Source organism: Sapajus apella, unplaced genomic scaffold (assembly GCF_009761245.1).
Source record: "Sapajus apella isolate SASKATOON/1434 unplaced genomic scaffold, GSC_monkey_1.0 scaffold1, whole genome shotgun sequence".
Classification (NCBI taxonomy): domain Eukaryota; kingdom Metazoa; phylum Chordata; class Mammalia; order Primates; family Cebidae; genus Sapajus; species Sapajus apella.
The window spans coordinates 51,461,402-51,488,432 of NW_022436941.1; the positions used below are offsets into that span (position 1 = coordinate 51,461,402).

Sequence of the window (27,031 nt, forward strand, 5' to 3'; positions counted from 1 at the left end):
CTGCTGGCATTGTCTCGAAGTTCTTAATACTTCTTAAAGAAGGACCCCCACATTTTCACTGTGCACTGGGCCCTGAAAATTACATAGCCAGTTCTGCTGACAGCATTTTATTTAATCACCCCAAATTCTCTTTCTTCCTATCTTGTGTGTTTTTAAAAGCTGGAGCGTGGCCCTGAAATCTTTGCAAGTTTAGTGTTTTTAACTACTTTTTGGCTTTCATTTTTTAGACAAAAATAATGTTTAAACGTAAATTCTTTCAAGTTGTCTAATTTTGAAAAGTCAAGGAGAAAAAAAATAATGCCAATTTCTTAGAAATGTTTATATGTGATTATAGCATTTGCATTCCCTAAAATGTTTAGAGCAGCTTCATCTCTTCATGGATACACCATTTCATGCCTCAGATAAGGAAATCGAGGTCAACGAAGATTAAATGACCTGCCTGGTTAAATGGCAATTTATTACATAACCTGGACTGTAACTGAGATTTCTGATAAAAGGGCCAGTGTTCGTTCTGATTCTCTAAAATATCATCGTGGCGTACTCGTTTTGAAGCTTATAATTTGCTTTCAAAATTATTATAGATAGTTCCTTTAACTCAGAAACAGAAAATCAAATACCACATGTTCTCACTTAGAAGTAGGAGCTGAACAATGGGTACACACAGACATAAAGATGGAAACAATAGATACTGGGGACTCCAAAAGGGGAGAAGGTAGTGAGGCGGGGTGAAGTTTGAAAAATTACCTCTTGGGCACAATGTTCAGTATTTGGGGAATCCAGTCCCCAGCAGTATGCAATATACCCATGTAACAAACATGCACATGTACCCTTGAATCTAAAATAAAATGAAATTTTAAAAAATTAGTATAGGCAGTTTTGGATATAAATAAGGAAACAAAGCAAAAGATCAACAGAATATAAATGATGTTGGCATATTTTATGAATTTTGGATTTTTGAAGTATACTCTGATATCTTAATTATATCTGACTGCATAGCCAATCACAAATGAGTTTTATAATAATCATTATCATCACTGTTTATGATCCAGAATTCTAGAAACTGAAGAATTAATTCTTGGGGATAATTGTCAGAGGAAGGAAGGAGTAGAATGACTTTCACTGAACTGGTTGTTGTTAGGATAGTTGAGAACTCATTACATGATTATTAATAATCCTCTTTATTTTGGAAGTGCATGTAATCACCCAGGGGTGAGGGGGATATAGGCTTTGCTCTCTAATGAGACACAACTAACATTCTATAGCATAGTCATGGAAGATGGCATTTTATAGCAGATCCTTAGATACATAGTAACAGTTAAATAAACATTTATAAGTAATAACAGTGAATTCAAATTAAAACATTTGTAGTCCAAAGGTGGCTTTAAAATACCAACTCTAAGTAAATATGGAGGAAGGCAGTCTTTAAGATTTATTTTTTTCCTAAAGCCTTAGATTCTCCAGTGTAGGTGCTTACCCACATTTCATCAGAACAGATTTAGTTTATTATTTATATGGTCCACAGATAGTGAGCTTCTAATATCTAGCCCTTACTCACTGCACGATTTCTGACTACATTATTTTATTTCTATCCAAAAACTTATAGTGCATTGTATAGTGATTTGGTAGCAAAAGCAACAGACTCAGTCACTAGTTAGATGGTCTTGGGCCACTTAATTAATCTCACCAATTTGAAAGGGAATAATTATATCTATAGTCAAGGGATGTTTAAAGGGTTAAATCATAACATGTATGTCAATTTTACAGCACAGTATACTGCTCAACAAATATGATACAGTAAATAGCTTCACTTTTGTGTTAGTACTTGTCTTCCTAAAAATTCTCCTTTGAAGAAAAATATTAAGTTCATATAATAAGAAGTAGAGTAGGTTCTGCACGGCCTCATAGCAAACAGGCATTAGTTAACCAACATCATAAATAATTTTAAAACCAATGGGGAAAAGATCAGGAGAAAGAGATCAGGATACGGGCAGGGGGCAGGACACATTGCAGGATTAAATAGGATTGTCAGGGTGGGCTTCCAAGAGAAGGCCAGATTTTGAGCAGAGACCTGAAGGAGGTGATGCAGTTCACCATGGAAATGAGGCAGGGTGGCAGAAGCTGTTAGGAGATGAGATGAGGAGATTGGCAAAAGCTGGAACTTTATAGGCCCTGTGGACCATTGGAAGAAAAAAAACCTCTCATCTTGAGTTTTGACTCTAAGATGAGAGCTCTCACAGGGTTTTGAGCAGAGGAGTGTTGGCATGCCTGAAGATTTTAAAGGGTCAGCCTGATTTCTGGGTTGGAAGTACAAAGGAAGGCAAGGACAGGAGCAGGTAAATCTGTTAGGATGGTGATTGCAGTGATGTAGGCAAGACATGGCACTGCTTGAGCCACGGTGGTAGCCACACCCTCCATTCACTGTGGTACCCAAAGATAGTCCAACAGATTTCCAAACTGCTCCCTGAAAACACAGTCCCACCCCTGTAGAGTACCACTGTTCTAGATCTAGAGAGTACAACCTGTTCCAAGGTTGCCACAGGAAACAGATGACAAACTCTAACAGGTAATTGAAGAGAGTTTGTTAAAAGGACTGTTTACAGATGGGTAGAGTTAAGGGAAACCTGAGAGAATAATGAAGTACGTTAGAGCTTGCAACCTAGAAGCTGTTCCCATCTCTAGGCCTAAAGGAATAACTGGAGGGGAAAATTACCAGAGCACAGCAAGATCTATGTGTGTAGAAGAGAGCAAATCAAAAAGAGACGGGGCCTTTGCTAAAGGAATGCAGCCTCAGCCAGCCTGTGGCCCAGCAAGGACAATGCCGCTAGAAAAAAATACCCTGACCTTGCTCCCCTCCTGCTCTCTGTGCTGTTCCTGGTTCCTCCTCCACTGGCAGTAGGAAGCCAAAGGGCAAGGAGAGCCTGGCTGATGCAGCCTGGAGGGTCAGCTCCTGGGCACACAACAGAGTGAAGGGGACAGAGAGTGGGTCTGGATGGAGCAAGTGGAGAATATACTTAGAACAATCACTTTACTTTGTTTTCTTGGGTATGCTAGAGCAATCTTTTTTGGCCTTTTAATGAAGAAATGCAGTATTTTATTCTTGCTGTAGAGTTTGAATTCACAGCATACACTAATTTTTTTTTTGTTAAAAGGGGGCTGGAAATGCAAGACTATATTCATTATTTGATGTCTTATCAAACATTTATATTCCGTTATGTCATGATGTCTATCCAAAAATTATTTCCCCTGTTTACAGTAGATAAAGCCTAATAAAGAATGACCATATTACTTACATTACCTGAACATTTTTATTTCCTCTAAAACAATGCAAAATTGGGCCAGGTGTGGTGGCTCATGCTTGTAATCCCAGCACTTTGGGAGGCCAAGGCAGGCAGATCACCTGAGCTCAGGAGTTCAAGACCAGCCTTGCCAACATGGCAAAACCCCATCTCTACTAAAAATAGAAAAAATTAGCCGGGCGTGGTGGCGCGTGCCTATAATCCCAGCTACTGGGGAGGCTGAGGCAGGAGAATTGCTAGAACCCAGGAGGCAGAGGTTGCAGTGAGCGGAGATGGCGCCACTGTGCTCCAGCCTAGGTGGCAGAGCGAGACTCTGTCTAAAAACAACAACAACAACAACAATAATAAAATAAATATAAAATAAAATAAAATAAAACAATGAAAATCAAAGACATGTGAAAGAAAAGAGTTTTAAATGTAAAGCATTTACTGTTGTCAGTATTGGCATGTCCAGAACATGGAAGAAAAGAAAAATGGGAAATAAAGAATAAGGGAGCATAAACATAAACAGAGAAAAGTATTGTGATCATCACCAAGATAAACAGAGAAGTATTACATAGCAAGATGTATGATGCAGGCCAGCCAACCAAACAGTAAAAGAAAGTGGATGTTAACACTAAGGGAAAGCAGTAGTAAAACCAAAATGAAACAACCACAACCACAACAACAACAACAAACAAACAACTGAGCCTCATGCACATACACATTTAAATTTGCACAATGACTTATTGAGAACCACCGAGGGAATGCCTTAATGCCTTCTATAAATCCTATTCTCTCTCTCTCTCTCTCTCTCTATATATATATATATGTGTGTGTGTGTGTGTATGTGTATATATATGTGTGTGTGTGTGTGTGTGTACACACACACACACACACACACACATATATGTATGTCCATTTTATATTAAGAATGCCATATGCTCTGAGACCATATGAGTTCTCTGGCATTTATATTCAAAGAGTATTTTTACTTGTAATGCTTAAAATAAAAAGGCTGTAGTTACAACTATGTTCCTATGTCCATCTAGTTAGTACAGCAGAAAGATAAACATGATTATGCTTAAATTGACAAAATAATTACCCAAAAATAAATAATTGAAATCTGGATTAATCTAATTAGACATCCACACAGCTTCAGTTCACTAAATAGTTGCCAACTTCCACAACTGAGATACAGGTCTTGCCATTTGTCAGTGGAGATACATACTGAAATATGAAACATAATGTTTTCTGAACTATCACTTTAAAATGTGAATTATTGAATGATACATGCTCTGTTGAACCCTGTATCTTAAAATGCCTATCATCTTTAGAGTTACTTTTAAAAGACAGACTTTAAAAAATAATAATTGAGGTATATGTGCTATTCACATGCTTCGAGATGATTTTCTATCATTAAACTTCTACATAAATATGCTTCAATAAGCAATTAAATCAAAGGCTTCGGTTTGCATTTTAATCCTTTTTCTCTGTGTAGTCATCACAATCATGCACCTTTGATCTTGCAGTCATTTCTGGCACTAGATTCGGATATCACAAATGAACAACTACTACTCAATAGAATGGAATCCAAAGACAATGGAGTCTACAGAAATGGGTCTTTGTTTTAAACAAAAGTGAAACGTTTTTTAATGGTTGCAAAGAAAGAGTTTTAAGCACACTTAGGAAATCAATTTATGATCTGAACGTCTTGAGAGCTCTTCTTAAGGGTCTTCTAGACACCACGCAGTGTGGAATGTAGAATTTTTCTTGGAAAAATAAGGGCTGTCTTGAAGAGCTTCTGTTATTAATTCTTTTCTTTTACCTATTTTTTTTGTCTGTTCCTGCAGGCTGTTCCACCTCCCAACTTCGAGATGCCAGTCTCCATCCCAGTGTCCAGCCACAACAGTTTGGTGTACAGCAACCCTGTCAGCTCACTGGGAAACCCTAACCTTTTGCCACTGGCTCACCCTTCTCTGCAGAGGAATAGTATGTCTCCTGGTGTAACACATCGACCTCCAAGTGCAGGTAACACAGGTATGTCCTCAGAAGGATGTAGTGTTAAATCATTGGAAAGAACCACTTTCGGCAAAAGCCAACACTGCTTTATCTACGAGAATGTTTTCTGGTCTTCTGCTTACTGTCCTTCACGGCTTACCATCCACCCCAGAGCTAGGTCTCCTGCATGACAGAGCCTAAACTCTTCAGCATGTCTTTCAAAATCTTTCATAATCTATCATTTATCTTTTTCATTCTGTCTTTTATCTGCTCCTGTGGTTGTATTTTAACCACATACTCTCAAACAGGACGTCAGATATCCTCTCTCCACACTTTTACTTACGCTTGTTTCCTGCCTAAAATGCCATTTTCCCTCTTGCTCCTGGCAAGCTATCACTTCTTGAAATCTTCCCCTGTGTTCTCTGATAGCATTTGTCCCATTTAGTTATTTATTATTTGGGTCAATTTTTATTTATTTTACAGTAACTTATCCCACGAAGGACTTAAGGCAGAAAGGAAATATGATGAGATAGCATCATTTGTAAGACATGTGAAATACAAACAAAGCTGAGTCAGAAATCAAGTTAATTAATTACATGTACACCTGCCACAAATTTGTCTCTGCACTTTTACTTGCTGTTGTTCAATTCACAGTGTCCAAGAGAAAATAAATTATTGCTCAGAAAATGTTCATCCATTCTTAGTACTTAGATCAATCAAAACACATTATGATGAATTGTATTGAATATGTGTCTATTTCGCCACTGGATTTAAAGAACATTGAAGGGAAGAATGTTCTCTTGATTTGCTAGACTCACAGTAGGAACCAAGCCAATGCGTATTGAATATAACAAAGCCATTCCTTTATATTTCCAGAAGCAGTATCAAAAAAATTGTATTTCTAAGTCACATACAGTAAACCATTATATATTTGCATTTCATACTTTAAAAAGTACTCCATAGGAAATTTTTAATATATCTTACATACACATAGCTGTATGAAAAGTAGTTTATTCATGGAGGAATTTTCCTGAAGAATATTTATATATCTGCCTTACAATTAGAACCAAACATGTATTACTTTTTTTATTACAGAAGCTTTATATAGAAAATACAATTAAATTCAGCCAAATAAAAAATCTTAATAAATCTCGAGTCTGGGAAATGTATACAAAGGACTTCATTGTGCCATTCTCTTGACTTTTGAATATATTTGAAATTTTTATATGAATTTTCAATAACCACATGTATTCCTTTCATATCATACTTGAATGCAGTTCACTTTCCTATCTGATAAACTCATGCTCATTTTTTTAAAAAATCTGATACTTTATTTCCAAAATATTATCTGATTGGAAATAATAAACACTTGCTTAAACTGTAATGAAGGCCAGATGCAGTGGGTTGCACAGTGTAACCTCAACACTTTAGGAGGCTGAGGTGGGAGGACTGCTTCAGACCAGGATTTCAAGACCAGCCTGCGCAACACAGAGAGACCCCGTCTCTACAAAATATTTTTTTAAAAATAACTGGGTATAGTGGCTTGTGTCTGTGCTTTCGGCTACTCAGGAGGCTGGAGTGGGAGGACCACTTGAGCTTGGGAAGTTGAGGCTGCAGTGAGCTGTAACCCAATCTGCCACTACACTCCTGCCTGGGCAACAGAGCAAGCTGTGTCTCAAGAAAAAAACAAAGTTTAATGAACATTTTCTTTTAATTCCAAAACCTGAACCAACTAATAATTATAGAGTACCACTTAGAAAAATTGGAAAATCTAGATAATAGTCTCACTATTATTCTTTTGGCTGAATCTTGCTTTTTCCAAAACTAAAATTAATTTATATATTCAATATCTTATTGAAATCTCTTGACTCTCATAAATAAACATTGCCAAATTTTAACATACTTTCTTAAGTTAGCCGTGAATAAGCATATGTTTCTTAATTTGTGGCCAGTGAGAAATTTGTTTTATTGTGTCAGTCAATAAGATTTGAATAGGAAATGTGGGTAGATTCATGAAACTATCAAATTTCTGGACGATTAATGTTGCACAAAATATATGGTATAAAACTTATTTACAAAGAACTAAACATCAAATGTGAGGTCATCTGAGCACAAAATAGACCTACTCTTTCTTTTGCTTTCTATAAAACATCTGCTTAGGGAAAACCTAGACTTAATAAAAATGCAGAGACCATTCAAAGACTGGATTTTTTTAAATGTAACTTTCTTAGAAAAAAGATTCTGCAAAATGTCAGTGATTGAATGTATTTTTAACGTTTGAGCACAGCATGGCACAATAAAACAAATGTCAGCCATCTGACTTGGGTCGTACTTTACAAGTTTATGACTGTTGCAAGAGGACAAAATACTGAGGTTGCTAAAGGTAAAGTGTTTTGTTCTGTGAGCCTTTAGCCTTTCTCCTTTTGATCTTCCTCTTTAATCCGTAGGTGGTCTGATGGGTGGAGACCTCACATCTGGTGCAGGCACCAGTGCAGGTAAGCACAGACTCCGCACTGCAGTATGTATCATTGTTCTGAGTTCTTCTACTAGGTGATTTGCAGGACAAAGTCTTTTGAGCAAATAAAGTTGAGAGATCTGTGAGAGGCATGAAAAAATGACCCCAAGAATTTTTAAAGCACTTTTCTGAAGAAGGAGTGGTTAAATAGTAACTTGGAAGAAAACTATTTATTAACTAGAACCTTCCTTAATGAAACTTCAGCTGGTCAGCAGAGAATTAAAGACTCTGATCAAATCAACTTAATCTTGGATACCATCCTTGGACACAAGAGTACCTTTAGCAAGCCATACTTTTTGTGTTCTCTGTTAATCATTTCACATTAAATGTGAATCATTTTCCATCCAAAGAAGTACTGAAGTTCTGTGCATTTCTAAAGGAGAGTACTTAAAGAAAAGGATGGATTAAGATTATAATGATTCAACAATACTATTAATAAAATAAAATCACATTGGCATTAAAATGAGCTCTTAGAGAACATGGATATAATGCATACCAAAAAGACCCTAAAGAACCCATGAAAGACCCTAAAGACCTGTAGCTAAGAACTTCTTACACTATGACAAATAATTGTCTCAGTCACATTTCTCCAGGTTTCCGTGTTAATTCATAATATTGAGATTATTGAGATATTGATGTCATTTTCAATGCAGAGGCAAGATAGCACAATGCTTTTAAATGCCAACTGCAGTTCACTATGGGCATAACAAGTAACCATGGTAATTTCTGCAGCTGGAACATGCTATACATTTAAAATAGTAGGAGGCAGGCATGAATGACACAGGTTATGTTTGAAATGTCAAAAAAAATTCAAGTTTATTGAAATAGCCATGGATATCCTAATTAAAATATTTTACCAGGGTCAAGTATAATAACCTGCTAATTATAAGAAAGAAGATAAAGAAAATTGGTATACAAATACATTTTTATAAATATATCTATTTGCGGGTAGAGTTTCTCTCTTCTGCTACTGGCTCTTCACTAATTCAATGAGTAATGAAGAAAAAGTATTAGACCTGCAGAGTGATTAGCAAACAAGATGAATAGCACTAGCTTCCTATTTTATGTGTCTTTTAAAAATTAGGTCGAGGCAAATTAGTGAGTAAACTCACGTGGTATTTTGCTGGACACGGAAATGAAATTTTTTTCCCTCAAAAAATACTTTGTGGTCTGTAGCCTCAAAATTTAGAGAACCAGATCAAATCCAGACCAGTATTTCTTGTATTCAAGTATCTGCCAAACACTATGGTTAGAAAGAATGGTGAAGACTGAGAATTGGAGGGTCACAAAGACCAAGATATAAGAAAAATGGTTTAGATGTTACAATGTTTTACCCAATATTTCACTGTACCAGTTTGCTTGCTATTATGGAAACAGCTAGTAGTGGTTCTGAAAGTCATTAAAAGTAGTAAAACAAAAATTGTGGAGGAAAACATGGCCTACTCAGCTTTGATGGAAGTGGCTTGTTACTGCTTAATAGCTAGAATGCTTTAGAGTCCTCTATTGAAAATAAAAAGTGTTTGGTTGTTCAATTATGCTGTCATTGTCAATTCCCAGACAGTTGGCTCAGTTTAATGATCCCCTAGGGATAGAGAAGACTCTCAATCCTGTAGGCATAAAAGTTTGCCACATACAAGATATAGTATCATTGAACTAACAAAGTCTTATGCACTTTAGCAGATTGATCCTCTTACCTCGGGACCACTGCCATAGGCATGAGAATCTTCTAATTTAGAAACAGAGGAAAACAAAAAGAAAGACACTGAATTGCTCTACCCTGCTGATAATAAATATTATATCTTGATTGTAATTTATAGCTACGAGCATGTAGTTTTCACAGTTTCTGTATAGCTGTGAAAGTGTTACCCATATTTTAAAAATAGAGGAAGAAGCCCTTTCTAACTCCGGTCCCAAGGAACACCTGTTGCAGATGCCACTTAGTCTCGAGCTTAGCTGTCATGCCCTGCTTGTAAACTCAGCCATCTTCCCCTTCTTTCTCATGCCAGCCAGTATCATATGTCAGGCTGAATATATCTGTGCTGATGTCAGAGAATCACATAACACCAGGGGAAAACAAGGCCAGCCAGAATGTTGCCATATTTTCAGAAAAGAAAACCAAAGCAAAAAGGCCAAAATATATCTTCCAAATTTTGCATATTGTCATTGAAGTTCAAGGTTTCAGATAAAGTTTGAAAGTCTTGAGGCCAAGTGGCGAGACTGCAATTAAGTTCAATAATTTTTAAGCATTTGCAGTTTTCAAAATCAAGTCATCTCACTTTGTGAAAAAAAAAGTGGGGAGAAGGAATAGTCTCATGAGGGAAAAAAGTAAATTGAACATGTATTATGTGCCTATAAATACTAAAAGACGAAAAAGGTAAGCATGCTCTTTTGCAGCTCAGTTTGATCATAAAGTGTAGTGTCTTTCCCATCCAGTGCCTGAGCCATCCTTTTCTCACCATCCCGTCATCCAGTAAGTTTCTAGAACCTCTAATTCACCGCCCTGCTTTATATTGCGTCCTGCTCAGTTTGCCCAGGACTGTTTGTTCTCTCATAAAACCTTAAGCTAGGCTGGGCACGGTGGCTCATACCTATAATCCCAGCACTTTGGGAGGCCGAGGCGGGTGGATCACGAGGTCAAGAGATCGAGACCATCTTGGTCAACATGGTGAAAGCCCATCTCTACTAAAAATACAAAAATTAGCTGAACATGGTGGCACACGCCTGTAGTCCCAGCTACTCGGGGGGCTGAGGCAGGAGAATTGCTTGAACCCCGGAGGCAGAGGTTGCAGTGAGCCAAGATCGTGCCATTGCACTCCAGCGTGGGTAACAAGAGCGAAACTCCGTCTCAAAAATAAATAAATAAATAAGTAAATACAACCGTAAGCTAACTGTAGGTCATCATTCACATGCCAAAAATCCAGCCCTGGCTTCTCTTTCAGAATTAACTGCGAATCTCTTATGTCTGGGCCCATTCCTACTCTCCAACCTTAACCTTCTTCCCTTCTACCAGTGCCATCAAGAACCTGGCACTCCAACTTTACTAATAGCAAACATTTAAATTACTCTTACTATGCACTCTACAAAAAGTATCATTCTCATAATAGTCCTTTAAAGCAATTGTTCACATTCTGCCCTTTCTACAGATTGGGAAGCTGAGGCACGGGGAAATTAAACAATTGCCCAAGGAGGAATACGGGCTGTCAGGTTCCTCTGTGTGTGTGTGTGTGTGTGTGTGTGTGTGTGTGTGTGTGTGTGTGTTTTGAGACAGTGTCTTGCTCTGTCACCCAGGCTGGAGTGCAGTGGCACGATCTTGGCTCACTGCAGCCTGAAACTCCTGGTCTCAAGCAATCTTCATGCCTCAGCCTACTGAGTAGTTGGACCACAGGCATGCACCACCACGCCTGCCTAATTAAAAAAATTTTTTTTCCTTATATAGATGGGGTCTTGCTATGGTTTTCAGGCTGGTCTCAAACTCCTGAACTCAAGCAATCCTCTCTCCTCAGCTTCCCAAAGTACCAGAATTGCAGGCGTGAGCCTCTGGACCCAGTCTTAAGAGTGTGTGCTCTTAACTGCTGCACTGTGCCACCACTTGGCAGTGTCACGGTCACTTGCTCTTATCCATGCAATCCTAGCACTCCTTTCCTTCTCCTGCTTCATGCTACTGAGCACTCTGTCATCCCTCAGAATTCAGTTCAGCCAATTGAGAAAAGCCTTTCCTGACTCGAACAGAGAAGTTATGCACCTCTTTCCTGTGCTAACATAGCAGCCTGTACCAACATGCCACTTCTGATTGCATTACGATTGCAACGCCTAGGCACACCTCTCTAGGACACTCAGCTCTGTGGAGGCAAACTGTATCTTATTCAGTTTGTATTCCCAGTTTAACACATGTGTTAGCACACGGCAGATACTTGGTAAATGTTTGTTAGCCGAGTAAGGGAAAAATGGATCCTCTAGCCGTCAAGTTTTAATAGTGTTGATGTAAACCAGAAAGAACATTTCAAATAAATTAGGTAATTTTCAATACAAAAAGATAGACCCTTGATCTCACAAAAATAATGTATTCTTCTGAAACAGTATACAATGAATGTTTAATTAACTATTTGGTTAAATGGCTGACTACCCTGAGCCAATAAAGCAAAGTTTCACTAACTCCTCTTGTATTCTTAATGGAAAACCTGAAGAGCTGACATACAGCAGTAAATGAAATGTGGGCTGGCATCTCAGACCATCACAAATCACCTCTTAAAACAATGAACCTCTTTTCATCACTTCACTTGAAATACTTTCAAAGATAAAGGCAAAAGGTAATAATGAAGTAGCAAGATAGGGTTGTACTTTTGGTAGAAGAGAAATCTACAGCAAGTAATTATAATACATTAGTAACCGTGACATTTCTCGGTTTCAGTTGATGGTTATTCATCCACTACTTAGTCCTTTTCTCTCAACAACCTAAATGAAAAGTCACTGCTTTTAATATTACATTTTGTCACAACTCTGTACATTAAAGCTTTTTTTTGAGACAGAGTCTCGCTCTGTTGCCCAGGCTGGAGCACAGTGGTGTAATCTCAGCTTACTGCAACCTCTGCCTCCTGGGTTCAAGCAATTCAGCCTCCCAAGTAGCTGGGACTACAGGTGCACACCACCACACCTGGCTAATTTTTTGTATTTTAGTAGAGACGGGGTTTCACCATGTTGCCCAGGCTGGTCACAAACCCCTTGACCTCAGGCAATCTGCCCACCTCGGTCTCCCAAAGTGCTGGTATTATAAGTGTGAGCCACCGCACCCAGCCACCTTAAAGCTTTTAACGTGCTAATCTGAGTGGTTATTGATGATTGTAAGATGAAGTTCGGTTGTTTTCGTAATCATTAGATTTAATGGAAGTAACCATTAGCACAGTAATGCCTTGTGTTGGATTATTCACTATCCTGTTAGTATCCTTTGTTTTCACTTTGATATTATGGTTGCCTTTTATTGAGTAGAAAGGACAAGTATGCTCAAGGATTTATTGATTCATGGTTGAGATCAAAAAAGAAAGAGAAAAAAAGAAAAGGAAAACCTTTAGGAATCCCTTTGAACATTTAAGATAATTTTACAATCTGCATAGCTATTTGACAATAAGGCAAAGGAGATTTATGTATATTGGTTAATAATTCTAATTGGCATTTATTGTAAATTAGATATAATTTTATATAAAAAGAAACTAACAGCTGTTTCCTTATTTTGATTGTTAATTGTTTACTATTTTATGCATTTGGTTATCAAGCATTGTCACTTCTGGAATGCTTAATTTATGTCAGCTAAATACATGGAGACTTGATGGTGGCAGTGTACTGCCACGGATAAATACTGAGCAGTGAATTGGAGATCTGGTTTCTAGACTCTGGAAAGACTCCATCTAGCAGGACCTTAGGTCATGACTCAGTACCTTTGAACTTAGTACTTACTGAGATTGGAGATAAGAAACAAATATTTTTACAATCCATTTACACGAAATGTTTTATGATAATATAATCATAAAATTTTGCTTATATTTTTGTAATTCATCTAGCATTGAAAAAGAAAAACTTTGCATATTACAAAATAGAACTCAGTGGAAAGAGGAAAGGCCAGACAATGCTTAATTTTTCTGTACCAGTACCATTGTTTTGCAAGTATTTGTTTTCAAGGATACTTATCAAAAAATTCTTGGCTGACTTTCTTATCAGCCAGAAAGACTTCTCTGCAATTACTTAGTGATTTAAAATATCAGTGAAGTGGTTAAAAATTTAGTTTAAAAGATTGGCTTTAACAAGTTTGCATTTTTGTTGCCCAGGAAAATACAACTTCAGATTGCAATAGTCAAGAAAGGGAGAAAGATACTTAATTACCCTCAAATAAGAAAACTAGTTGTTAGTATAAAGATATTATTTTTAACATATTATTAAGCAGCAAATGAAAAGACCTAGGTTAATAGTTGGGTTCTGTTTTGAAAGTATTGTTCCATTAGTTTGAATTGTTTTGAATTAAAAATTCTGAATTTTTAATTTGCAGTTTTACCTTGGGAGTTCGACCAAAACATAAATAAAGATCTAATAGCATTGCTTTATTATTATTATTATGTACGAAATTAAGTAACAATGATATTTTTAGCCCAACCAAGTTTATCAAGATTAAAGGGAAAAAAAATACCTAGTCCTCTAATTGGATAGCTACAGCATGTGGTATGCAGCTACTGCCAAGAAAATCAGGGTTCACTTTCCATATACAAAACCTGGCAAATATAGAAAAAGCAGTACCTCGATACCATTCTCTAAGGGCTGATGCTGGAGTGAGAAAGGCAGGTCAAACACAAGACAAGTGAAAAATGTTAAAGGTTAAGTCAGGATATTGTAAAATATACCTTCGACCCCTTTGGTTTGACTCCATTCTTAAAGAGTTTGATTTCCAGAGGAAAAAAAAGAAAATTTTTTTTGTAACTTCCTAGAGAGCATTTTAGCAGATTTTAGAAAGTTTTGTTTATCCTGATTTCTGATTTCATAAATTGTATCCTTTTTATCCTCTGTTCTTCTATATATACAGTAAAGTAATGTGAAGATTGGTTTCTTTACTCATATGCCATAGATTTAACCTAATACTGTGAATGATAGTAAAACCTTGGTTGTTTTTAACATTAAATTCAAGCAGTTAATATTTTCCCCTGAAATACTAGTTTTACTCAAAATTTGTCCTTTTTTCTCATAGTAGTTTTTTTTTTTTTATACACCTATTGGGTTCCTCTTCCCTATTTTTGGCATCGCCATAAGAGATAACACAGAAAGGAACACTTTTTTCATAATCATCAGTGATGTGACATTGTGCATCAGTAGACAGCAGATGCTGAAGGGGGGATGTGGTTAAAAACCCCCTCTTCTGGAAATCAGCTTTTTACCTACCAGGGACTTTCTCACTCGGGGCTTCAAGGCTGACGGCCAAGAGTATAATCTGCTGTTTTTAGACAAACTTTTGCCAATCACTTAAATTTTGCAGTTAAACTTGCATAGTATGTTTCAGTTGAATTTCAATCCAAAGAATATGTAGTCATGATACAGTATCATATTTGAAAGATCATTAGCTATGTTAAATTTAAGTATTATACCAAGAACCTTGGATAAACAGTTTAAATTTATAACCAACAGATATATCAAAAAGGTGCTAAGTATTCACTGCCCCTATTTATTATTGCTTCATTTCAATTGTTTTAATTGAACTTAATATTTATCTATTTTACTAGACATTATGCCTTCTTTTTTATAATTTCTTGACCTTAGAGTCCACCCACCACCTCCAGGGGTGTAAGAACCGATTATGTTGTATTTAAAGTATAAGGGGGAAAGAGCCCTGCTGTACTAACATAGAACACTATAATATAGTAGTAACAGAGGACTGAATCTATGGCCAGTTTACATATTCAAACATTATGACATTAATTTACATATAACAGTCAAGAAAACTGAATCTTTAGTTGGCTCTAATATTAAGCAACTCAGTGAAAACCGTAAAACCATGGAGCAAAATGTTTGCCCAAGGAGGAGCTTGGGAAAAGATTCCAGAGGCAGATAGTCAAAATAATAAAACAACCAAGGAAAGTATGTGATACACAAGTTATTTTAGAGATGGCACTATTGCCCTTGAAAAGTCTGTTAAACTCCCCTTTTTCAGAATTGTTGTAAAAATTAAATGAGATAATTGACGCAAGGCTTCTAGCAGGGTTTCTGCCCCAGAGTAAGTGCTTGTTAATTAATGTGAACTATGGTTGATATTATAATCATCTACATTCTTGATTTTCTAGGCTTTCTGGTTTTAATGTTTAGTTTAATGCAGTTCCAGTAGTATTTATGAAACATGCAGTGAAGGGAGTAGCATACCGGTAGGCTTCACAGAGATGTCCAACGCGGGCGTCCTATCCTCCAGGGTGGGAGTAAAACAGATATATTAATAAATCTGAAGCAGAAAGTGAGAGCAGTGCAGTACAGTGCAACACATTTCACTTTGAACGTTACGAACTTATGATGTGTTAGCAGCAGTTGTGTAAATGTTAAAACCATAAGTAATTATTCTTTCTCTTCTGTCACGCTCTCTCTAATTTATACTGTCTCAATATTTTTGTTTATAAAAATGACTGAAAGAATGAGCGATTGTGTCAATAATAAAGACACCCCCTCATTTTTAGTGAAGAGACAGCCCCAAAATCTCAAGAAGTGAACAATTAAATGAGTCATAAATCTATCATTCATAGTTAAAGGAATTTTTTAAAGATAGTGTGGTTCAATAGCATTTTTATGGCGCAGTTAAAAACTATCCCTTCAGTAAAACAGTACCCAAAGGAGAATGATATTTTGGGGTGGTATTTTTGTGCTGGAAACATCAGATTGTCAGTTTCTTCTTTATTTGCAAATACAAGGATGCATGCTAAATCTCAGACATCTGGCTTTTGTAATGTACTGGTAGCAACCTGCATTTTGGATTCAAATCAATGCTCTCTTCCTTGCTGAGCAGGTGATCTCAGTCAAGTAATGAAAGCTTCTTAAGCCTCAGTTTCCTCATCTGTCAAAAGCTGGGATGATGAGGCCCAAATCCACATTACTGTTAGGACAAATGAGAAAGTGGTTTGCCAACACAAACCTGCTTTATGGACTCTCAGTCTTTGGAAAAACAACTTAATAATAAGTAAAAATTATTTCTCTCTCCCTCACAATCCAGAGCTTACACAGTATGTGCTGTACGTTAAAAGCTCATTATCTCATTGACAGATAGACTGTTAATTACACACACACACACACACACACACACACACACACACTCACACTCACTGAACACAGCACAGCACAAGAAACATCAAGGACAAATAGCCTAGATAAAGCTCTGGTCCAGCATCGGGTGACATGGTCAAAGAGAAGAGACAAGTATCTTTTTAGAATGTCTGATGCCCCTGAACTGGTATGGCCAAGAATAGCTCTTGGCTTTGGTGTAGTCTTGGGGTATTTTTCTAAGAACATACCACAGAATGCACTGAGGTCTCACAGGAGTTTCTTCATAGTTTAACATTATGCATTATTATATAATTTCCCTAAGAAACCCCCAGAAAAAGTGGAGCTTTGATTTTGTGTGTGAGAATCCCCAATCAGGAGTCTTTAACAGGGTAAGAATCAGAAATCTGATTTGCTCCCATTCTACGTTAAGCATATTGAAATTTTCATCATTTCCAGATTGCTGACCCTTGAATGTTTTGTGGTTGCCTTTTCTCTTAGAGTTATTAAATGAGAAAAAAAAGCTGATTTTGATACACAACAGCTGAATAACTTACAGCTTCTAGCACATGTAACAAGGTTTCAGGCATTCAGTCTAGGACTGCAGTCTAGAAGGTCATATCTTTCCACTAAATTTTTTTTTACAGCTGTCACTTCCAATAGATTAGAGGACTGTATGAGCAAGTTTAGATACACAATTATAAAGTAATTTTCTATAAAAAAAAGTATGTCATTTGAGACACAAAACAATATCCTGATATTGGAAACTAATTTTTAATCTTAAAACTTTGAAAACTCAAATATAAAATTAATTGATGATAGTGAACATTATTATTTATGTGACATTTCCTGTCTAACAAACCTGTAATGCTGTAACTGTTTTCAAAAAATTGTTTTAGTTTTTTTTAAGGGAGTAAAACATTTTGTCTAAGTAAAAGCAGCAAATCGATATTTCAGAGGTCCAGCTCTATATTCAGCTTAATGTTTTCCTGTGGTAATTTGCTTCAAATCCCTCAAAATCAGATACTATTAACAAATCACCAAACAAAGCAATTTTTATACAATTATGTGTTAGAAGTTATTTCCCAGATAACAACTAATCACAGATACTAAAAAATACTAGACATTTTGCTGTAACATTGAGTATTTCTGATAGAAGCTGTTCTCTTAAATTGACAGTAAGTAAGCATCTTTAGCATTTGAATTATTACAGGGGAGAAGATTATTGACTAAAATATTACGAAATCTACTTTTAAAAGCATGCTTAATCATCCACTCAAAATAACACCCTGTAGGTTAAAGCAGCTATGCTGGTGTTCAGTGTAGCCAACCCAATATTTTCTACTTGTAAATATTTGTTTATCCAGAAAGAGACCAAAAATATGGTTTGAAGCATCACCATTCTGTGCCTCTTTATGCGAGCTCAGTGTCTTTTGAACCAAAACTACTATTTATTAAGCCCAAGTTAACCTTAAAATATGTCACTCAAACTTACACATAACCTCTGGCTTAGAACAACTTTGGCTCTCCTGTTCCTGGTCTCACAAAGCAATCATGTCCTCTCTTCATTTATCTCCCCATAATTTTAAAATAATACTCAACAGGGCAGGCACGGTGGCTCATGCCTGTAATCCCAGAACTTTGGGAGGCTGAGGTGGATGGATCACCTGAGGTCAGGAGTGTGAGACCAGCCTAACCGATATGGAGAAGCCTCATCTCTACTAAAAATACAAAATTAGCCAGCCGTGGTGGCACATGCCTTTAATCCCAGCTACTCAGGAGGCTGAGGCAGGAGGATCACTTAAACTCGGGAGGTGGAGGTTCCAGTGAGCTGAGATCGCACCATTGCACTTCAGCCTCAGGAACAGGAGCAAAACTGTCTCAAAAAAAAAAAAAACAAATAGAGACTAGACATAGAAAGCCTTTCATAATCTCACAGCATAACCGATTCCAAAAGAACAGTATAGTATTGTACTTCAGGGCAGGGACTTTGGACACTGCTTGGGTTCAAATCATAGCTCCACCAGTTGATAGCTGTTTGAGCAAGTCACTGGACCTCTCTTTTCTTCATTTTCTCATTTCTCATATGGATACTATTAGTACCCCACAGGATTGTCCTTGTGAGGATTAAAAGTGCTTTACACCCATATACAACATCTAGCACTTGTATAGCAGTTACAAGTGCCTAGTACTCTACTGAGCAGTTAACGCGTATGCTTAGTGTTGTGAGGATTATTGGTAAATAACACTATACACAGTGTTTGCGATTGCTAATATTGTTGGGTGGCCAGATTGTTAATGTCTGCCTCAGATGAGTACCTGAGAGCCTCTCATTCACATTACTTTTATGCTTCTTTCACACTAAGGAAATACTTTTATTGAGAAAACTAAGGCTTGGTAGGGTTCAGAGGACTCTTAACAGAAACATCTTGAGTAGAACCTAGTTCTCTCTGCCTTATCCTTTTTTGTCCCCAACTCCTGGCTTCTGTAAATCTTTCCATCTGTGCTGCCTCATTCAGACATCACTTCTCATGTATTCTAGAACAGGGCATTCTAACTAGCTTCTCTTAACAGTGGTCCACCCCTCTTTTGTCTCTCCTTTCTACTGCCATCATTTTTCTTTTTTATTTTTTTCCATCTTTTTTTTTTCCCAAACACAAATTTGACAAAGCTAACAACTCAGAAGCTATCTTAGGTGCTCATTTTCTAGAGTGTAAAGTTTGGTAAAAGTTTAGTAAAGTTTGGTAAAAGTTAGTATGAAGTCTTTTAGTATCAAAGATAGTATAAAGACTTCATAGTATAAAGTCTTTTAGTATAAAAGACTTTATACTTTTATAAAGTATAACTGTATATGTTCACTATACAGCGTAAAGTTAACATAATCTGAGAGATTCATGTTAGCCAAGCCTTCTTCTTCAACTTCCAAAAACTGTATGCTCTACAAGACCCGGCGTTTCATCTTCAGAGAAATGCCTCTCCTCCTCAACTCCGAGATCTCTCTGTCCTGCGCTCCTTCTCTCCTCAAAGTCTCCATCTGATAAAATCCTATCCACTCTTAATTGCCACCTTGCCACCCTGGTGAAGGTTTCTGTAGCGTGTTGAGATTTATCTTGATAGAGAGACAACCTATGGCAACAACCTATGGCAATCTACTCGTCAGTGTGGAAGAAAATATCAGTCTTAAAGTTTTCATTTTCATTAGGGAGAATGTCTGACTTGTTTGATTCTACCACTTGCAGTTAGCTAAGGTAATGTGCTGTGAAATGATTAACAGGTGCAACAGGTAGAAAAGAATCTTTAACTCTCTATAAACAAATTTAGTAGGTGGGCACTTATGTGATTTCTTGGCTTTTATACCATATTGTTGATAAGCAGTTTGTCTCATTAGTGTACTTGGTCATTGGTTTGTAATCATTATCTAAAACAGAAAACTTTCTCAAGTAGCATAAAGAGAAGAGACTCTCTGTTTGAATTTAACAAGTTACTCATTACATTTTCAGTTCTCACCTCATTGTCCCTCAGTAACTTATCTTTTAGTGCTTTTCCTAAATAATTCTTAATTTTTCTAGCATATTCTACATATTTACTTGTGAAGCACCTGAAACACATAAAGAACTAGTGCTTTGTGTAGTATCACTGCCTGTAATTGCAACAGATGGGAGTGAATTCAATGTGGGCTGAAGTTGTCAGAAAGGCATCATGAAAGAGTTGAAACTTTAGCTGATCCTTAAAAGAGGAATTTGAATTAAACAGGAGAGCAAATACTGCCAGTTACTGAACTGCTAGAGCAAAGATCTGCATGTATTCCAAGGACCATAAGGCAGGCTGTGGCCATCGGAAACTTATCAACTGTAGACAGTTCTGAGCTCCAGGCAGGGCACTGACTCAGCTGTGTTAAGCATTCATGTATGGAAAAGGAACCTGATGGGAGTAGCAGTTCAGAAAGATTTCCTTGGGTAGGTTCGTTAGTGTCACACAAATGCACAAAAGTTTGCATACAGCTTTAAGGAATTCCTCTGAAGGCCTGAAACTCCTCTGAAGGCCGGGTGAAGAATCCTTCAACTAGAGACCAGGGGCCCAGATGAAGAGTTGCTGAAATAGTTATTGAAAATGAAAGCTAGAGCTAAGATGAAAGCCAAAGATGGTAGCAAAGGCAGTAGAGACAGACATTTTTGAAGAAAAATGAACAAGATTTGTTATCTCATTGGATATGGAGATGGAAGAAGGGGGGGATGATGGAAGATGACAGTTTTGTAGATTAAAAAATTGTTATGCCAATGACTGAATTACCCATGGTCCATAGGGACTACGGCTAGTTCATGTTAGCCATAGTCTTACTAGTCTTACATGCTTGTATTCATAATTGAAAGTCCTAGAAAAGAAGAAGGAATAAGTCAAAAAACTCAAAATGCCTAAACATCCAAATAAAAAAAAGTTTCAGAACTTTGGGCTCAAAGAGAGCTACATGTTCAATTGAGCTCTGTGAGACAAGGCAGAATGCCTTCCTCATAATATCTTAAGCCAGGAATATGTTCTTTGAATTTACAACTTCTTAAAATAGGAGTCAATAAAGAAAAAAATGCAGCAAGTGTTTGCAAGTTAACTGGGGAGAAAGAATTTTTTTCTCCGAACACCACATTCAAGTTCTGTCTATTGACACTAATTTTAATATGAGTATATCCAAACTTGTAACCCGAAGAGGTGATTCTGTTATCCTTTATGTAAGTTAACTCATATCTGCTTAAATTTGTTATTTTTATGTAAAGCAATATTTTAATCAAGAAACTATGAAACAAACTGACTCTAAAGTTGGTCTGTACTTCATTTTCTTATAATCTATAATCAGGAAATCGATTCACTCCTGCTTTATAATTTTTGTGCCTTTAAGTGGTCAGAGGAATGTGACATCTGCCTATAGTCACGTCTAAATTGATAATTGTCCAGACGGAGAGTAATTTTAAAACATAGCATGAAAAAAGGTTGAATCTGTATATTAGAAGGTTGTTGAGAGGTGGTGTTTCCCACCTCCCGGACCCCTGAATTTAAATGTGACCATTCTCTTTGGTGAATTTATCATAAGGTGGGACAACAGGCTCGACACTGGCCGCAGCATTCTGAGTGAGGAGGAGGCTGCGGTTTCCCAACCGGTTTAAATGCAGGCTCTTCTTAGCAGTAAACCACACGCATGTATTCATCATTGATTTTCAAATGATAGGTTTCTATATCACTGGTTTAGGATCCACAGTCCTGCATTCCTGAATCTATATTATGCCCAAAGAATAACAATTTGGTGACTGGAAACAGAAATGGTTATTATACGGCTCCAAAATGCTAGCTGGCACAGTATGCTAAAAACAGCAGAAATTCACTAGCACAAGGCAGAATTTATTTGTTCTTAAAAATAACTTTATGCTCTAAAAATATGAATTTAACAAGTGTCATCATGGTTCAAAATATTTTACATTTCAATATGTAAACACCTTAAAAATACGTGACTAATCTTCTAAAATGGCATCATTTCCAAATAACAGGAAATATTCCAAGAGAAAAATAGAAGGCTTTTAAAATCAATTTTTTAGTTTTGAGGTATTTATTGAATGAAAAACTATAACGTATGTTTACGTAGTTTTTCCCGACTGCTGCCCTGAATCACTATTTAAAATGTGGGCAAAAAGACATAAGCTTTGTTGGAATTTCTCAGAGAGTTTACTGTAGAAAATGCTAAAAAAAACAACAACAACAACAAAAAAAAAAACTTTTCTCAGGGCCTCAGTGAAGCATTTCCATTTTCGCACACTGGCCCAGTGCTTGTCATATCACAGGACAACACATTTCACGAAGCGGTTTTACTTCCTTTTAGCAAAATAACTCCTCCATGCAAACCAGTATCGGCATCTACCGAGCTGGGGTTTTAGTTTCTTCTGATCTATTCAAGCTTCACTGCACTGCTTAACTGACATTTTTTTCCCCCTTCTTTTGAAATTACCCAGCTAATTTTCCATTTGATTGTTTATATAAACCAGATCTCACTCAGGCTTAATAGATAAGTGACATATGTCTTCAGTATGTCTGTCCATCTGACCTTCAGCTGACAGGAAAGTGTAGTGCAGATTTTGCCTTGATGTTCTCATTCCCTTTTTATCCAGTAGAATCTATTAATTCAAACTAAGTTGATAACATATTCTCAATAATGATTCCGGATGACATATTAAATATCAAACTCCTTTAAGCACTCCTTTTTGTCAAGCATTTCTCTTTAAAGTGAACATCCTCTCTTCTGTTTGTTTTTTCTTCGCTGAGAAAAGGTAAATGCATTGTTTCATGTAACCGCTTTTGTCACAGAATACTGTTCGAATTTACCAGAAAGAAAATTTTGGCTTTTGTAACATTTACGTAGCTTTAGAGAATTTGGCTGATTTTCCAGAAATTTTATTATAGAAGGGAATTTATCTTCAGATTCAACCAACATTTCTAAAGCGACTCCTGTGTGCTCAATACATGTTTTGGGGGTGTCCAGTTTGTTTGTCTTTTTACCCCAGGAACTAGAATAATTTTATTTATGATCCAATTGACAGACTTATCTTGTAGTTATTTGTTATATATACAGCCTGTTTATTCATGCATGAACTGAGACAGGTAAATGAATGGGATGTGAAGAACAAATGTGCTTTATGCAGTGTGCCTCAAATATATTTTGCTTCTAAAGATGTTCCCATAAATATGTCCTGAAATATACCTTTGCTCTGCCTTCCTAGTTCCTCATGGCCTCTATCTCAGGCCATCCAGGTGGCCTCCAGACCGGTCTACCCTAGCAGGCCTTATTAATTCCTGAGTATAGCAATGCTAGTAGTAGATCTTTCTGACCACTTAGAGGTCCTTGTCATACCTCTCCTCTGAAACTTTCATTTCCACCATATAAACCCAAAGCATTTCAGCCTGGAATTCAAGACCTCCACAGCCCAACCTCTGCATCCCTCCAGAGTCTCTGACACCCCTCTTTTCTGGGACGCCTTCTAAACAGGTTCCTCTCAGTGCTCCTTACCATGCTCTGTAAATTCCGACCTTAGCCGTTTCCTACCGCCCAGTCACAAGCCTGGAATATCTTCCTATGGCCTTTCTTTCTTCAAGGCCCTATTCGATTCCTGCCTCTTCCGTGAATCTTTTATCGGATAACCTCTTCTCTCTTGGGAACTCAATAACACTTAATCTGGATTACTCTGCAGGCACCTCATCCTACACTGCCTTGTACTGGTCTTTATGTTTCCCATGAGTATATATTGGATTACCACAAAGAGATTTCAGAGCTTTTCAAAGTGCATCCTCCCTGGTAGCACACAATCTCATTCATGCAGGGGTAATAGATACTTGTGTTTTGTAATGATGACAATAACAAAGAGGCTTAACTGTCTCCTTTAGAAAGTGTCAGAAAACAACTGTCTAGTTTCTAGCAAGAATTGTTGAATCAGGTAGTTGGTTTCTCTTATTCTTCCATCAGAGGCAGTGGAGGAAGTCGGCAGACGTCTCACTGAGTCCGCTGTTATGCCAGCTCTGCTGGCGTCTGTAATCAACTCCTCCCTAGCTCTCTTGGTCATATTTTGAAATAGGAAAAACGGAGACCTTGGGATATCCACTTCTCTGTTAGCAGGGTGCTGAATATCAGAGACCTAAGGAAACCCTTTCAGTCTTCCCGTTTAATGACTATTCCTGTGCCTTGGTGAATCAGCACTTTAGCGGGGGCATCATCACTTCATTTCAGCTCCAGGGAAGGAGTCTTGCTTTCTGAAGTTCTTTGTGAGCAGGAAAGCAAGTCTTCAGGGTTATACACTGAACTTAGAGAAGAGGGCAAACCAGATGGAAGAAAAACCATAGAGAGAATTCACTCAGAGAAAAGCGGAACAGAACAGCAAAATGTGTAATCGGCTTCCCCTCCTCCTGCATGTCCTAGAAATTACAGTCTTGCTAGTATGCCCTTTCTTCATCTAAGGACACAGACACACAAAATAAAACCCAAACCAATGAACTGAAAGAGTGAGTCACGCCAGCCAGGCCTCCACCAAGCTAGTCAATTAAAGTACAGGACCAGTCCTGTGCTTTTCTTAGACCTTGAACTACTGTCTGACTTTCTTCCTGAATATTTTTGACAGGAAAAAAAAAGTATATCCTAATTTCTGAGCAAGATAATGTATATTGGCTCTCTTCTCATAAAAAGTTTTCAATCTTCCTTCAGAGGACTTTTAAATAATTAATTGGGTTACTCGTCCCATGGAGGTTAAATCAGTCATCCTATGGTTTTGCAATGTATGTCTTACCATTAAGCTTTTGTTTTTATTCTCATGTTGTGTATTCTTCAGAAACATATTTGACCTAGATTTCTTCCTGAGTGCTTTATTGTTTTCTGTTAACAGGGAACGGGTATGGCAATCCCCGAAACTCACCAGGTCTGCTGGTCTCACCTGGTAACTTGAACAAGAATATGCAAGCAAAATCTCCTCCCCCAATGAATTTAGGAATGAATAACCGTAAACCAGATCTCCGAGTTCTTATTCCACCAGGCAGCAAGAATACGATGCCATCAGTGGTAATACAAAACTACATTTTAAATAAATATTGATAATGTTTTGTATATGTTTTGTTGTTTTTGTGTTTGTCTAACTTGATGAATTACTTACATTCTCCCAGAAAATTAACACATCAGTGCCACTGACAGAGCCTTGTTTGTATTTAGCTATTATTTCTGGTAACTAGTTTGCGTTTCCCTTTTCTGTATTTAAAAGCAAACAAAAAAACATCTAGTGATCTTCACTAGGTTGGTGTTCTGGGACAAGAAAAACATATTCTTTTAAGGCTTTCAATTTGTAGTTGGAAAAAAATCAGACACCACCATCGGTCAATCTCTGCGTCCCATAAGCAAAGTAATAATAGGTAATGAGGTACTTCATAAATGATATTTTTACAATATTTATGTCCTCAACTTGCTGACAATGAGAAAATACTTTCCATAATTTCTAAATGAACTTTCTCCTGTTAATTAGCAACTCCTTTCTTAGATGTATTGCAATGATAATATCTGATACATCATACGCCTGCGCACTGCCTCAGTTCATCTTTCCACATATGTGCTTCATGAAAATCACTATGTCTGAAAAGCAAATTGTGTTAAAATCCTAGCCATTTTAAGAACAAAGGTTATATTTTACATTAAAAAAAATTGTAACATGTCTAAGAAAAATAATAAGAAATTTTAAATAGAGATTATATCCCCAGACCCTACTAAGATGAAGATAATATTGTGGGACCAAATTCAACAACAAAGAGACTTACATCCGTGTTCTACAAATTAGCTTTGCTAAAGAGCAAGAACGTTTAAAACTAAGATTCAGTAGACAAATTTAGATCATTCTGCACACACATTTCTTTCTTTCTTTTTTTTTTCTCTGCTCTGTGGCAAGCTTCAGGGTAAAACAGTCCTGCGAGCTGATTAGCTTCTTATGGCACAGTGCAGATTAATTTTGAATATCAACCAAAAAAAATCACATAATATGCAACATTCCTCTCAGTAAAAACTGGGTCTGATAAATATAATCTTCTACAGGGCAACAGCCAAGCAGTGTGGGCCATGCATGGCAGGCCATCTCTATCAACAGATTTATTCTAGGTCCCTTAAAACTGATGCTGTCCCAGGGAATCTGGGCTGGGTCAGTCAAGTCCCTCTCTGGCAGCGAGATGTAGCTCCCTGTCCTCCAGCATGTGGGGTTTCAAAGTACAGTCTTTTTTTTTTTCAAAATGGGGTGATGAAATAATGAACATTGAGACACTGACCTGGGCTGAAAACTGGATAGATTGTCTTCACATTTGAGACAAACAGCTCATTAAGGGAAACAAAGAATGTCTTTGTAAGGATTTATCTTTGGAGTCTGGGTTTTAAAACTGTTTAAACTGTTGTGTCTATCGGAAGATGCTTTTCCTTTTGTTGAAAAGATTTTGCCCAATTATAAATATGTATGGACACTAATTAATAAAACTCCTTCCGCATGCTCTCAGTCTGAGGATGTCGACCTGCTTTTGGTAAGTGGTGAGACCGCTTCCCTTAAATGGCATGTGCAAAACTACTTTTAGGTAGAGGTCTGGTAGCTTTGATGAAATTGAAAGATACTGGAAGTCACCACAGTATGTCACCATTGATTATGTTTAAATTCCATTAATTTCTGGTATCACTCACAGGTGAAAAGAATGTCAGGTTTTTTTTTTTATGTTTCAGTATTTTTTCTGTTTTCAATATTTTAGGACAATTTATAAAATTCAAACACAAAAAAATTCTTTTATTATATAAAACTAAAATATTTCCTCTAGAAATTAAATTCTCATGATTTTATGTGATGGATCCTTTATCTCTTTACTATAAGGAGTTAAATATTCGCATTAGCTGCTTTGCCATCTAGTTTGAGGGAAATTTAGAAGAATCTGAACAAAG

At 37.0% G+C, this 27,031-nt stretch overlaps 1 protein-coding gene across 34 annotated transcripts in view; it reads left to right on the forward strand.

Annotated features, from left to right (window-relative positions):
• Positions 1-27,031, forward strand: part of MEF2C (myocyte enhancer factor 2C) — a 181,320-nt gene that overhangs the window by 142,782 nt on the left and 11,507 nt on the right. For 22 of the 34 annotated variants that reach the window (XM_032277247.1, XM_032277232.1, XM_032277990.1 and 19 more), the window contains 4 exons: positions 5,129-5,315; positions 7,724-7,771; positions 24,966-25,138; positions 26,602-26,625. In XM_032277247.1, coding sequence (XP_032133138.1) covers positions 5,129-5,315; positions 7,724-7,771; positions 24,966-25,138; positions 26,602-26,625 — 432 coding nt within the window. The remainder of the gene's footprint in view (positions 1-5,128; positions 5,316-7,723; positions 7,772-24,965; positions 25,139-26,601; positions 26,626-27,031) is intronic. The other 12 variants (XM_032278427.1, XM_032278256.1, XM_032278834.1 and 9 more) reach the window with 2 other exon arrangements.